Genomic DNA, 13,898 nt, shown 5'->3' on the forward strand with positions numbered 1-13,898 from the left:
GCTCCATGCCTTAGATTATATGGCTTTCATTCCTACCAGTACATATGGCCGTATGGCTATGACATTTCCAAAAAGTTTTGGTCAATCCCTATTGAGAAAAACATATAACTGTACATGGATTTTTTTTTCTTTCCATCAAAAATAAGAACTTGCCTCCATTTTGAGCTGATGAGAAAGTTATAATGAGGAGGGTGTATAATTCAGAATGTTTCACAGCTGTCAGTGGCTCCACTGATCATAACAACCACTGATATTTGTTTCCGTCTTTATAGCTTAATCACTGATACATATATTACTTCCTTTGAGCCCATAACAGTCTTTATTTTACCGATGAAGAAAGTAAGGTTAAAGGAGGGTCCAGAGCCTAAAATAATAAAGACATGCTAAAGTAAAGATCAAGATATTCTGGCCTGCTAAGAATAGGATGAGGGAGAGAAAATGCTAATATAAGTAAATGATCTTTAAACAATTAAAAATCTAACTAAATTGCTTGCCACACATGAATCAAAACCCATCTCATACAAAAAATAAAACAGATGAAGTTAACTACTGTCATCAATAATAGGAATCCAAAGTTGACATTTTTTCTAATAAGCTGATATAACCCTCTTATTGACTGGAACAGCCCATGTTAAAATAAGATTTATCGACAGTAAGGAAAAGTACATAGGGAGCTTACTAACAATTTCTAAGTAGGTAGTCATTTTTCTTATTTGCTTTTTAAAATTTAAACATTAAAATTTAAAGCAAACCACTGACATAGAGTTTCTCAGATTATATAAGTAAGCATATATACAGAAGCTTAATTTTTAATTTAAAACGTAACTGCCAGCCAGTAAAATCATGCTAAAAATAGAGAGGGCTTTCTTAATGTCCATCAAAGAAGATGACTTCTTTTGTTCTTGACTTTGATGCCATCTGACCAACTGCTCAGAAATTTTAAATATGAGCCATATTGTATAGATTTATTCCAAAGCATTTACAAGGAAAAAGAATACAAATTAGCCCGGTGAGCAGCAAAATAGAGGCAGTTTTTATGAAACCTGAATTGTGTTAACCTGCAATCAAATGTAATCTCCATTTTAATATTTATACATCTTTATATTGTTATGAACCTATTCTTGACATGGGTTTTATTTTGTTTCTCTCCTCCCTCACTTCTGTGAAATGCAGAAGGGAAAAGATGTTTGTTATTCACATATTTGTACCCCACTAACTGGTGTTACATATCTGGCTTCCACTGGAGAGCCCCTGACATCGCAGGGAACGGTGATCAAAATTCCACACACTAGCTTCAAGCTGGGGGCTCGTAGCTATTGCAGCATTGAAGGGGGTCTTTTCCTGGCTTCTTTAAAATAAGCATGGTGATGGGATGGTTTAAGGGAAGAACACCTCTCAAATCACATGACCACTGCTGTGCTTCCGTGTGTCCTGCTTTCTTCATAACAGCTTGGCACTACATTCTTTCTCTGTATCTTAGTGGGCTTTTGTGTGTACAAGTGGGATGGAGGTTGGGTGTGGGGGGCTGTCAGTGGATGATTACACATTATGCATGCATCTTTCAATGTTAGAGTGATGTGCCTTCCCTTATGTGTCACAGATTATGGTCACAGATTAAATCTTCTGTGTTCCTGAGAGATTGGGCTGTCTCTCTCTTATTGGTGTGAAATTCATGTGTTTTGATGTTTATACCCTCAAATGTTCTTCATGTTGCATTAAACATAAGTTGAAATGTTTTCCCATAAGAGTTAGCTTTTCATGTTGGGCTGAAAAAGTCTTCATTTCTGTGTAGCAATTCATGTTATTATAACCTATGGCTTTCAATTGTACCTCCCATAATGAAGAGCTGACTTTAAACACTGTGCTATTCTTGTTAAGACCTAAGCATAAGGTAAGTCACTTCTCTAACTGTATCTAAAGATTGTGGTTGTTTGTTAAAGTTTTCTCAGCTTTGTTTAAAGCATTTTCACTTTTTTTCCTTACCGTTTATTACGTGCTCTCCCTCCTTTTGTTTTCTGTTTCATTGCTTAAGATGTCTTAATGGACAATGTGATCTTCAGCAAAAATTATATTATACATGTAAACACATGTTGAAATGAATTAAATGAATTATTTGATGTCTGAAAGCAGTCTTGATTAGTCAATGAATACCTACATTTTCAGTAAGTCTCTTGTGTTTTTTATTCCCTCCATTGACTTTAGTATACTGTTTCTACACATTATTTTAGCTTTGATTTCAGTTGAAAGGCGAATTGTCAATACTATAAATGTTTATCTTAGTAAAATAACATAATCCAGTAGAATAAAGTAACAGATCATCCAACACCATACTTTTCATTTTTAATCCCTGACAAATTGGGTAAGATAAAGAAAAACAACAGCAAATCATAAAACCTGAAACAGACCTGTGTTACCTTCTTTATAGTCCATATTGTGAGAACAATAGTTGTTTCTCAACTTTATTCTTTCAAGTAAATCCCATTACATTGTGAGCTAGGCAAAATCTTCATATTGGGATTTTATTAAATTAAGTCAGTATTATAATGATGACCAGTTTCATGGTACAGAAAAGAGGGGCATCCACTGCACACATAAGTATTAAAATGTTTTAAATTAATTTCCTCAATTTTTTAATGTATACTCAAAATCACTAAAGTAAAGAAGTTCATTTAATCATTGATTTTTAAAAGTGATTTCCCTCAAATCTGGGTCAAATAGCCAATGTAATGTAAATGAGAAGATATTGGTTATACTGATGTTGGCAATTTTTGAACCTAGATTCACAGATTCAGAATATTGAATTTTTCTCATCATCCAAATTTCTCTTCAAAGCTGTTTGAAATATATCATTCTAAACTGATGTGCCACAAAGCAAGACTTAGGTTTATTAAATTCATGCTATGAGGGACTTCCCTCGTGGCTCAGTGGTTAAGAATCCGCCTGCCAATCCAGGGGACGTGTGTTCGAGCCCTGGTCCGGCAAGATCCCACATGCCGTGGAGCGGCTAAGCCCATGTGCCACGACTACTGAGTCTGTACTCTAGAGCCCATGAGCCACAACTACTGAGCCCATGTCCCCAGAACTACTGAAGCCCACGTGCCTAGAGCTCGTGCTCTGCAACAAGAGAAGCCACTGCAATGAGAAGCCCGCAGACCGCAACGAACAATAGCCCCTGCTCGCTGCAACTAGAGAAAAACCCTCACACAGCAGCAAAGACCCAACGCAGCCAAAAATAAATTAAAAAGTAAATTTTTAAAAAAAACAAAAAAAAACTTTTAAAAAACTCATGCTGTGAATGAATTTTTTGTTAATTTTTTAGGCCACCTAAGAAAGGGAGAGAGTGTTTTTTTTATTGTGGTTTTGATTTGGTTTGCTTTTTTTGGTAAAGCCAGCTAGTACTTCACCTCCATTTCCATTTAGACATTATATAAGTCTGTTGAAACATTTGATGAGACAATTTGAACTACTCATCTGAACTGCTCTGTTCATTGTAAATCTCTTGTTTCTATCCATACACTAGCTCCACTCTAGATTGGAAGGGCTTAAAGATGAACTCTGGAGGAATAGAGGCTACGACTTAAGAGTAACTATTACTGATCAAAGGAGCTGCTTTCCATTCGCAAACGTTGCTTTGCGCTATGGGTTTGGCTCCTTCTGTTTCTACATCTTGTTGAAGACTTTCTTGACTTTCATTTGACTTCTTTGAATTCTGTTTTTGTCCTTCAACATTTTCCCCTTTCTTTTCCTTCTCTCTCCAGATTTTTTTCTCACTCTTTTAGCTATCTCTTGTGTTCTTTGAATCGTTTTTAAAATGTAGTTTATCTCTTTATTAAGCTTGTCTATTAATTTGTCTATTAGTGTTTGTTTCTTTTCTCCTTTAAGGCTGTAGTGATATAGTTAACACTTACTTTCATTCCATGGTATGCCAACTTGCTTGTTTATTTTGCAGCAAGTTCATTAGTCATTCTTACCCTCTTGGTATGAATTTTCAATAAGAAATAGCAGAACATTCTGCATTTACATATTGTCCCCTTCTATAAGGCCATACTTTCTTTTCTGTCTACTAGATTTACCCTCCCCAAACCTCTCTCTCTTCTTTTTCTTTTCCTTGCTCTCGTGTCTTCGTTACTGTATTATTTTCTTTAAGTAGTCATTAATTTCTTTCCCATTTGGTCCAGCATTGTTCTCCAATAAAACTTTGAGTAAAGAATATAAGAATATTATCTTACAGATTAGTTTCTTCATTCTAGTGTATTTAAAACTAATTAAACAATCTGGGCCAAAAGAGAATAACTTTAACATCTGGAATTATTTTTCCCCTCTTTTTTTTTTTTTTTTTTTTGGTGTATGTGTATGTTTCTTGTGTGTATGTTTGTGATTTTTTTATTGTTGTTTCTTTAAACATTAACAGTTGTTTTTTTCAGGGAAGGACAACCATAACCCACCCTAAGTTACAACATTACTTTCATAATTTGTTTCATTACAATAGTAGACTGTGTTAAGCGATAGAAATTAATTTGCTGTGTATACCATTTGGGGCAAGCTGCTGCGGAGTGGGAAGAAGAGGTGTGGAGTTTCAATACAGTTGCCTCTGAAATCAACAAGTGTCAGTGCCATCCAGCATGGCCCTTGAATTCATCAGTTTTGCAACATGTAAAAGAATGTTCCACTTTGACCTGAAATATTTGAATCAGCATGAGTTTCTGATTGATAACTATATACACACTTAAGAACTGGCAAATAAGTGACTTCAATTTCATTGATTTCCAATCAAAACATCTTTTGTAACTAATATTATAATTATAATCAATTATTATAATCAGTAAATAACAAAGGTTATTAGACTCACATGTAAATATTGTATGTGAAGATTTCTCTTTTCCCCTCATTAACATATGTAACTAAAAATGACTACCAAGGGACATTTGATTACAACTTTATTACTTGAATTGCATTATTATTTTAGTCATTAGTGTCTTTAATATTAAGTTTAGTGTCTTTAACATTAAGCATCTGAATTCACAACTGAATATGTGGTAACTTGAATTTTTTCCCATATACTAATTTCCAATACACATCAATTAAAAAATGCCATTAGTTTTACCCTTGTCCCATTTACAATATTGTGCCCCCAATTTTTTTTTTAGAAATCAGTCCTTTCTTTAAGTAAGAAAAGGAAAAAATAAAAATATATGGAGTAAATGTAACATATTTTTATTAACATGTTTTTATATGTGAGATACATAAAGCCTTTGCTCCTAGACCTCAGGAGTTTGCCCATTAAATATACATACATATCTGGCTATCTCTGTTATGAGCCCTAAATTACTGAGTTTATGCTCTCTCTGCAGGTCCAGTCCAGGTGCAGCAGCAAGGAGAACATTCTCAGAGCCAGTGAGTATATCATTATTTCAGATGGACTACTGGATTAGAACTTGTGGTTCAACAAGAAGGAAAGCTAAAAATGACATTTTGGTGAAAGAATGAAGAAGAGCAATGGGGAAGGTTTATGTCAAGAATATGAATTTTAGAGCTTTTGCCTTCTAAAAATAACAGTATCAATATATTAATGAATATTTCCCTTATCAATTGTTTTTGCAAGTTCTGACATCAGAACTTTGACAGCACTACCGGTTAGGGTAATAATGAGCTCCTCTGTGACTCTAAGATGAGAACCCTCTTTAATTGCCCCACTGCCAAAAAGTTATTTGAAAACAGACTAACTGAAAATAATGTTATATAAATCCACTAAATAAATCTAAAAAAGAAAAAAAGGACTCCTAAGCAGGTACATCATAATCATTTCATGAATATGAATTCCTAAAAGATGTTATCTTCACAGGCAGCATGTTTCAGAACATAGTGCCCTAAACCAAAGATGAAAAAACCTTAATTTTATTTTTCTGTTTTATCACCAATAACATTTGCATGGAAGTCATTTGACTTTGTGTATTATTCATTTTCTGACCTGGTGTATTATTCATTTTCCTATCTTATAAAAAGGAAATATAAATAGCTTTTCCTTACCTGTATCCTTGAAATGATGTGACATCAAAGGTTGTGCCTTGAAAACTTTGGGATTCTAAGAGAAAAGTGCTGTATAAATGCTAAATTTGTAGATATTGTTCTCTGTCACTTAATATTAATGGTATCACCCTATCTTCTTCCTGATCATTATCAAGAGAAGAAGTGCAGGAGGACCATACTGAAATGGGTCCTTACTTATACCACTGGGAGTTTTAGTAAATGGAATGATTTCTATTTCCAGTAGAATGTCTGTATTATTTAACAATTAAAAAAATACCTGGAGAACTTCAAATAGGTAAAATTTTGTTTCATTTTCTTTTCTTTAATGTAAGATTTTCCCATTTCTGTGTTGTAAATCTGCTACCTTAGCTTGAAAACCTTGAGTTATTAGGCAAGCACACTGCAGTTGTTTGTCCAGGACCTTCATATTAGAGTTATATAAAAATAAATGCAAACAGGCATGTTTAACTTGTATACTTTTGTGAGTTTTCATAACATCTGACAGACATGTGAATCTGAGGGAGGCACTTCAATAATAGGAGTTGTAAAGTCCTATAATCCCTTCTTAAGACCCAAGGTTGAGAAAACTGAGTCAAGGAAGTGATGATTGAATATTTACTAAAATAAAACAATAGAAATAAATGAAATTTTTAAATGACATTTTTGATGATTACTGTATGATTTCCATTTATTGTTGATCCTGAGATGATGATGGATCACTGATAGTAATTGTGGTGATTAGGAACAAAAAAAATTCTTACTGAGAACAGATTTCTTTGAAACCTTCTTCACCTTTATCATGGATCTTTGTGCTGTTAGAACTGCTTTCATCTCACTTATGCTCTTACTGGCTTGTTGGTTGTTAATCACTTTGGATGGACCTTATGATGGTCCAGGTTTTTCTCTTCACCTTTTCTTAGGATAAAATAATCATGTAGATGGTCCATATAGCCATTTAGATCCATGTAGAGAGCCCATCCGACATTGTAGCCTCTTAGTTCTGTGAGTTCTATAAGTTTAAGGTCGTTCCTCTCAATACTGCTTTAGTAATTCATACTCATGCCCATAGCCACACCCAGGACTTTTCTTGAGCTGTTCTACCTCTGAACTTCTTAATCTCATTGCTTATTTAGTCTACTTCTATCTTTTATTTTTTTTTCTTCCTTTGGCATGTAGTACTATATTGCAGTCATATAGACCCTATTAGCAGCTCCCCCATTCTCTCAGTGCTATGTCCTGCCTCTATTCCTTGGGACCCTTTCCCTCACAACGTAAAATATCCATTCCCCTTATTTTCCTAGAAAACTCTTACTTATCCTTCCATACTCAGTTCAAGTGTGATCTCCTCTGTGATGGCTTCTCTGACTTCCCCCAAGGCAAGGTGACTAATCCTTCTTGTATACCCCGTACAGTTTGTTCTATTTTAATCATTTTTTCATTTACTTAGTGAATTAACTATCCTCAAGGAAAACATTTCCAAAATGTAGCTAATAAAAAGAAAACTATGATCAACTTCTTTTTTAGCACATATAAAAATGTATCAAAGCAAAAATCAGCAGATACTAGAGAAAGGAAAAAAAGTTAGAACTTAATAGAGCTTGTTCAGAATTGTCCAAGGAAGAGTTAACTTTGGTAACTTTGTTCAAGCAAGAGGTAACTTTCCTTTAGCACCTCAAAACTATTGAATTGGCCAAAAAGTTCCTTTGGTTTTTAAGTAAAAATAAGAGACACATTTTTTATTTTCACCAAGAACTTTATTGAAAAATGTATTCACTGTTTTGTTCCACTACCTTCTGCGATTTTTCAGGCAACTTCATAATTCTGTCTTCCCAAAACTTTTTATTTTTTTGAGCAAAGAACTGTTCCAGGTGCCTTTTACAGTCTTCTAGGGAATTGAAATTTTTTTCATTAAGGGAATTTTGTAAAGACCGAAATAAATGGAAATCTGAAGGTGCAATGTCTGGTGAATACGGCAGATGAATCAGAACTTCCCAGCCAAGCTGTAACAGTTTTTGCCTGATCATCAAAGAAACATGTGGTCTTGCGTTACCCTGGTGGAAGATTATGCATTTTCTGTTGACTAATTCTGGACGCTTTTCGTCGAGTGCTGCTTTCAGTGGGTTTAATTGGGAGCAGTAATTGTTGGAATTAAACATTTGGTTTTCCAGAAGGAGCTCATAATAGAGGACTCCCTTCCAATTTCACCATATACACAACATCACCTTCTTTGGATGAAGACCGGCCTTTGGTGTGGTTGGTGGTGGTTCATTTTACTTGCCCCATGATCTCTTCCATTACACATTATTGTACAATATCCACTTTTCATAGCCCGTCACAATTTGTTTTAAAAAACAGTCCATTTTCTTTATGTTTTAGTAGAGAATCGCATGCGGAAATACGGTCAAGAAGGTTTTTTTCACTGAACTTATGTGGAACCCAAACATCAAAGTGATTAACATAACCAGGATTGTGCAAATGATTTTCAGTGCTTGATTTGGATATTTTGAGTATGTCGGCTATCTCCCACGTGGAGTATAACGATGATTGTTCTCAGTGAATGTCTCGATTTGATCGCTATCAACTTCAGCTGGCCTACCCGACCGTGAAGCGTCGTCCAGTGAGAAATCTCCAGCACAAAACTTTGCAAACCACTTTTGACATGTTCGATCAGTCACAGCACCTTCTCCATACACTGCACAAATCTTTTTTGGGGTTTCAGTTGCGTTTTTACCTTTCTTGAAATAAATAAAGCATAATATGCCGAAAATGTTGCTTTTTTCTTCCATCTTCAATATTAAAATGGCTACACAAAAATTCACCAATTTTGATACGTTTTTTTTTTTAATGCACGCTGACATTGTAGCTGTCACAATACAATCTAACAAAATTGTTCTGAAGTTAAAGACAAGTAAGCACTACTAGAGCCGTCTTACAGAAAAAAACCAAATGAACTTTTTGACCAATATTAAAACAACCTGTTGATAAAAAGCTGAGTTTATTCTTACTCTGGTAAGGGAGAGTGCCACTTCAACAAAGTCTTAGTCTCAGAGTCTCAGAAGGGAACGGCAAAGTCAGGATATTTATGAGGTTTTGAAATTTGATCTAAAGCAGTTCTTTTAACGTGGGCTTGATTAGAATTAAATAAGGATCGTGATATAATCATTTAGAAATCACGGACATGGCAAGGCAAGGATTTCTGAGTCTTGGTGTATAAAACGTTTGTTGGTACTTTCTATTTAGGAAGCTTCTGGAATGAGCAATAAAGTTATTTATGACTTTTATCTTCCAAGGAAGAATCTTCTGGAATAGTAAAGTTATGCTGATAAAGACAATGGAATAGTAATGTTATGCTAATGAAGACAGTAAGCTGTGTACTTACAGATGGTTTCAGGTATCAGAATTCCCCTTGTGATCAGCCTAAGCTGAAAGATAGACCATTAACATCTAAGGATGTGATCAATCAATCAATCTAGACCTTCACCCTTACTTAAGGAATCACAGTAGTACATCAACTATCTAGGAAACTTTTTTCAACCTTCATAAGTGTCAGTTTGCCTGCATTTGTTGTTGTTGGATGGTCATTTATTGAACTATTGAATGAGACAGCAGCTATATAGCAACATTTAGGACTGTGGAGGTCTCATATCTGAACCCTGCTACACAAATGTGAGAAGGATTATGATCAGAGTCTGTAGTCCTTTTTTCAGCCAGGAGCCAAAAGTATCCAAAATTAAGCCAAGAACAACTATATGTCAACAAACTGGACAACCTAGAAGAAATGGAAAAACTCTTAGAAACATACAATCTATCAAGACTGAATCAGGAAGAAATAGAAGATCTGAAGAGACCAAATACTAGTAAGGAGATTGAATCAATAATCAAAAATCTCCCAACAAAAAAAAAAAAGCCAAGAACAGATGGCATCACTGGTTAATTTTACCACATATTTAAAGAAGAATTAACACTGATCTTTCTCAAACTCTTCCCAAAAATTGAAGAGGAGGAAACACTCCCAAACTCATAAGACTAGCATTACCCTGATATCAAAGCCAGAAAAAGATACTACAAGAAAAGAAAACTACAGGCCAATATCCCTAATGAATATAGATACAAAAATTCTCAATAAAATACTAGCAAACTGAATTTAGCAGTACATTAAAAAGATCATTCACTGTGATCAAGTAAGATTTACCCCTGGGATACAAGGACAGCTCAATATATGCAAATAAATAAATGGGATGCATTACATTAATAGAGTGAAAGAAAAAAATCATCTCAGTAGACACAGAAGAAGCATTTGACAAAACTCAACATTTTTTCATGATAAAAAAAAAATCCTTAACAAATTTATAGGTATAGAAGGAACGTACCTCAGCATAATAAAGGCCATATATGGTAAGCTCACAGCTAACATCATACTCAGTGGTGAAAAGTTGAAAGCTTTTCCTCTAAGATCAGGTATAAGACAAAGGTGCTCACTTTCGTCATCCCTGCTTAACATATTACTAGAAGTCCTAGACAGAGCAATCAAGCAAGAAAAAGAAATAAAAAGCATCAGAATTGGAAAAGAAGAAACAAAGTAGTCTCTATTTGTAGATGACATGCCTATATAGAGAGAAAATCCTAAAGACTCCACCAAAAAACAGAACTGATCAATGAATTCAGTAAAATTATGGAATACAAAATTGACACACAAAAATTCAGTAGCTTATCTGAACTAACAATCAATTATCTGAAAAAGAAATAAAGAAAATGATCCCATTTATAGTAGCTTCAAAAAGAATAAAATACTTAAGAATAAATTTAACCAAGGAGGTGAAAGATCTCTACACTGAAAACTACAAGACATTGATGAAAGAAGTCAAAGAAGACACACATAAATGGACAAGTATCCTTTGTTCATAGATTGGAAAAATTAATATTGTTAAAAATGTTCATACTACCCAAAGCCATCTATAGACAGTAGACTATTCCTATCAAGATTCCAATGGCAGGCTTCCCTGGTGGTGTAGTGGTTGAGAATCCACCTGCCAGTGCAGGGGACACGGATTCAAGCCCTGGTCCAGGAAGATTCCACATGCTGTGGAGCAACTAAGTAACTAAGCCCGTGTGCCGTAACTACCGAGCCTGCATTCTAGAGCCTGTGAGCCACAACTACTGAGCACACATGCTGCAACTGCTAAAGCCCGTGTGCCTAGAGTCCATGCTCCACAACAAGAGAAGCCACCACAATGAGAAGCCCACACGCTGCAGCAAAGAGTAGCCCCTGCTCACCGCAACTAGAGAAAGCCCGCGTGAGGCAGCAAAGACTCAGTGTAGCCAAAAGTAAAATAAATAAATAAATAAATTTATGTAAAAGAAAGCATTCCAGTGGCATTTTTCACAGAAGCGGAAAACAAAAATCCTAAAATTTGTATAGAATCATGAAAGACCCAGAATAACCAAAGCTATTCTGAGAAAGGAGAACAAAATGGGAGCCATCACACTTCCTGATTTTAAGCTATATTATAAAACTATAATAATCAAATAGTATGGTTCTGGCATAAAAACAGACACATAGACCAATGGAACAGAATCAAGAGCCCAGAAATAAATCCATGCATATACAGCCAACTGGTATTTGACAAGGGAGCAAAGGATACTCAGTGGAGAAAAGACTGTTCCATAAATGGCGCTGGGGAAATTGGATATTCACATTTAAAAGGAGGAAACTAGGGACTTCTCTGGTGGCACAGTGTTTAAGACTCCGAGCTCCCAATGCAGGATGTCCAGGTTTGATCCCTGGTCAGGGAACTAGATCCCACATGCGTGATGCAACTAAGAGTTTGCATGTCACAACTAAGGAGGCTGCCTGCCGTAATTAAGGAGTCCATGTGCTGCAACTAAGGAACCAGCGAGCTGCAACTAAGGAGCCCTCAAGCCGCAGCTAAGGAGCCCACCTGCCACAACTAAGGAATCAATGAGCTGCAACTAAGGAGACCACCTGCCACAACTAAGACCCAGCACAATGAAATAAATAAATATTTAAAATAAAATAAAAGAAGGAAAGTAGACACCTGTCTTACACCACTCACAAAAATTAACTGGAAATGACTTAAAAGACTTAAATGTAAAACCAGAAACCATAAAACTCCTAGAAGAAAACACAGGAAAAAAGTTCCTTTACATCAGTTGTCCCCAACCCCCGGACCATAGCCCGGTGCCAATCTGCAGCCTGTTAGGAACTGGGCCGCACAGCAGGAGATGAGCAGCGGATGAGTGAGCGAAGCTCCTTCTGCCGCTCCCCATCGCTCCCCATCACTCACATTACTGCCTGAACCATGCTTCCCATCACTTGCATTACCACCTGAACCATCCTCCCCCGCCACCCCGGTCCGTGGAAATATTGTCTTCAACAAAACCAGTCCCTGCTGCCAAAAAGGTTGGGGACTGCTGCTTTACATGGATTTTGTCGATGATATTTTGGATATTACACCTACAGGACAGGCAACAAAATAAAAAGTAAGCAAGTGGCACTACATCAAACTAAAAACCTTCTGCATAGCAAAAGAAACTATTAAAATGAAAAGACAACCTATAGAATGGGAAAAAAATATTTGCAAACTGAATACCTGATAAGGGGTTAATATTAAAAGTATATAAAAAGCTCATACAACTCAATGGCAAAAATAAATAAATTAAAAATCCAATATAAAAAGACCTGAATAGATATTTTTCCAAAGAAGATGTACAAATGACCAACAGTTACATGAAAAAGGCACTCAACATCACTAATCATAAGGGAAATGCAAATCAAAATCATACTGAGATATTGCCTCATGCCTGTCAAAACGGCTTTCATCAAAAAGACAAGGGATAACAAATGCCGGCAAGGATGGGAAGAAAAGGGAACCCTCATTCACTGTTGGTGGGACTGTAATTTGATGCAGGCAACAGGGAAGACAGTATGGAGATTTCTGAAAAAAATTAAAAATAGAACTTCCATACTACTCAGCAATGCTACTTCTGGGAATATATCCAAAGGAAACAAAAACACTATGTTGGAAAGATATCTACATCCCTTATTCATAGCAGCATTATTTACAATAGCTGAGACATGGAAAGAACTTATGTCCGCCAATGGATGAATGGATAAAGTAGTTGTGTCATGTATACACACACACATAGACACACACACACACACACACACACAGTGGAATATTATTCAGCCTTAAAAAGGAAAGAATTCTTGCTATTTGCAACAACAAGGATGGACCTTGAGGGCATTATGTTAAGTGAAATAAATCAAAGAAAGATAAATCCTGTATGATCTCACTTATCATAACAATCAAAACAAACTCCTAGAAAGGGAGATCAGATTTGAGGTTACCAGAGGCAGGGAGTGTGTGTTAGGAGAACTGGATGAAGGTGGTCAAAAGGTACAAACTCCCAGATATAAGGCACCTAAGTACTGAGGATATAATGTACAACATGGTGACTGTAGTTAACATTATTGTATGGTATATTTGAGAGTTGTTAGAGCATAGGTCCTTAGAGTTCTCATCACAAGAAAAAAATTTCTTTTTGTTTTGTATCTATATGAGGTGATGGATGTTAAATAAACTTATTAACATTTCACAATATATGAAAGTCAAATTATGCTGTACACCTTAAACTTACACAATCCTGCATGTCAATTATATCTCAATAAAACTGGGGAGAGAAACAAAAACAAAATTAAGCCAATCTGAGGAGTCTTTAGAAGAAGATATAGGGTTATTAGCCTAACTACCCAATTTTCTGACTTCTTTGTTTGCTTACTGGATCTTTTTAGTAATATAAATGATCCCAGAGAAGTATACAGGCATGTAAGAACAACATTCTTATCTAAA

At 35.6% G+C, this 13,898-nt stretch overlaps 1 protein-coding gene across 3 annotated transcripts in view; it reads left to right on the forward strand.

The window, feature by feature from the left end:
• The window catches only part of GPHN (gephyrin), a 631,539-nt gene that overhangs the window by 451,739 nt on the left and 165,902 nt on the right, over positions 1–13,898 (forward strand). For all 3 annotated transcript variants that reach the window (XM_082617455.1, XM_082617456.1, XM_082617457.1), the window contains one exon: positions 5,352–5,394. In XM_082617455.1, the coding sequence (XP_082473581.1) occupies positions 5,352–5,394 (43 nt within the window). The remainder of the gene's footprint in view (positions 1–5,351; positions 5,395–13,898) is intronic.

Source organism: Mesoplodon mirus, assembly GCF_964341445.2.
Source record: "Mesoplodon mirus genome assembly, chromosome: 4".
Lineage (NCBI taxonomy): Eukaryota > Metazoa > Chordata > Mammalia > Artiodactyla > Ziphiidae > Mesoplodon > Mesoplodon mirus.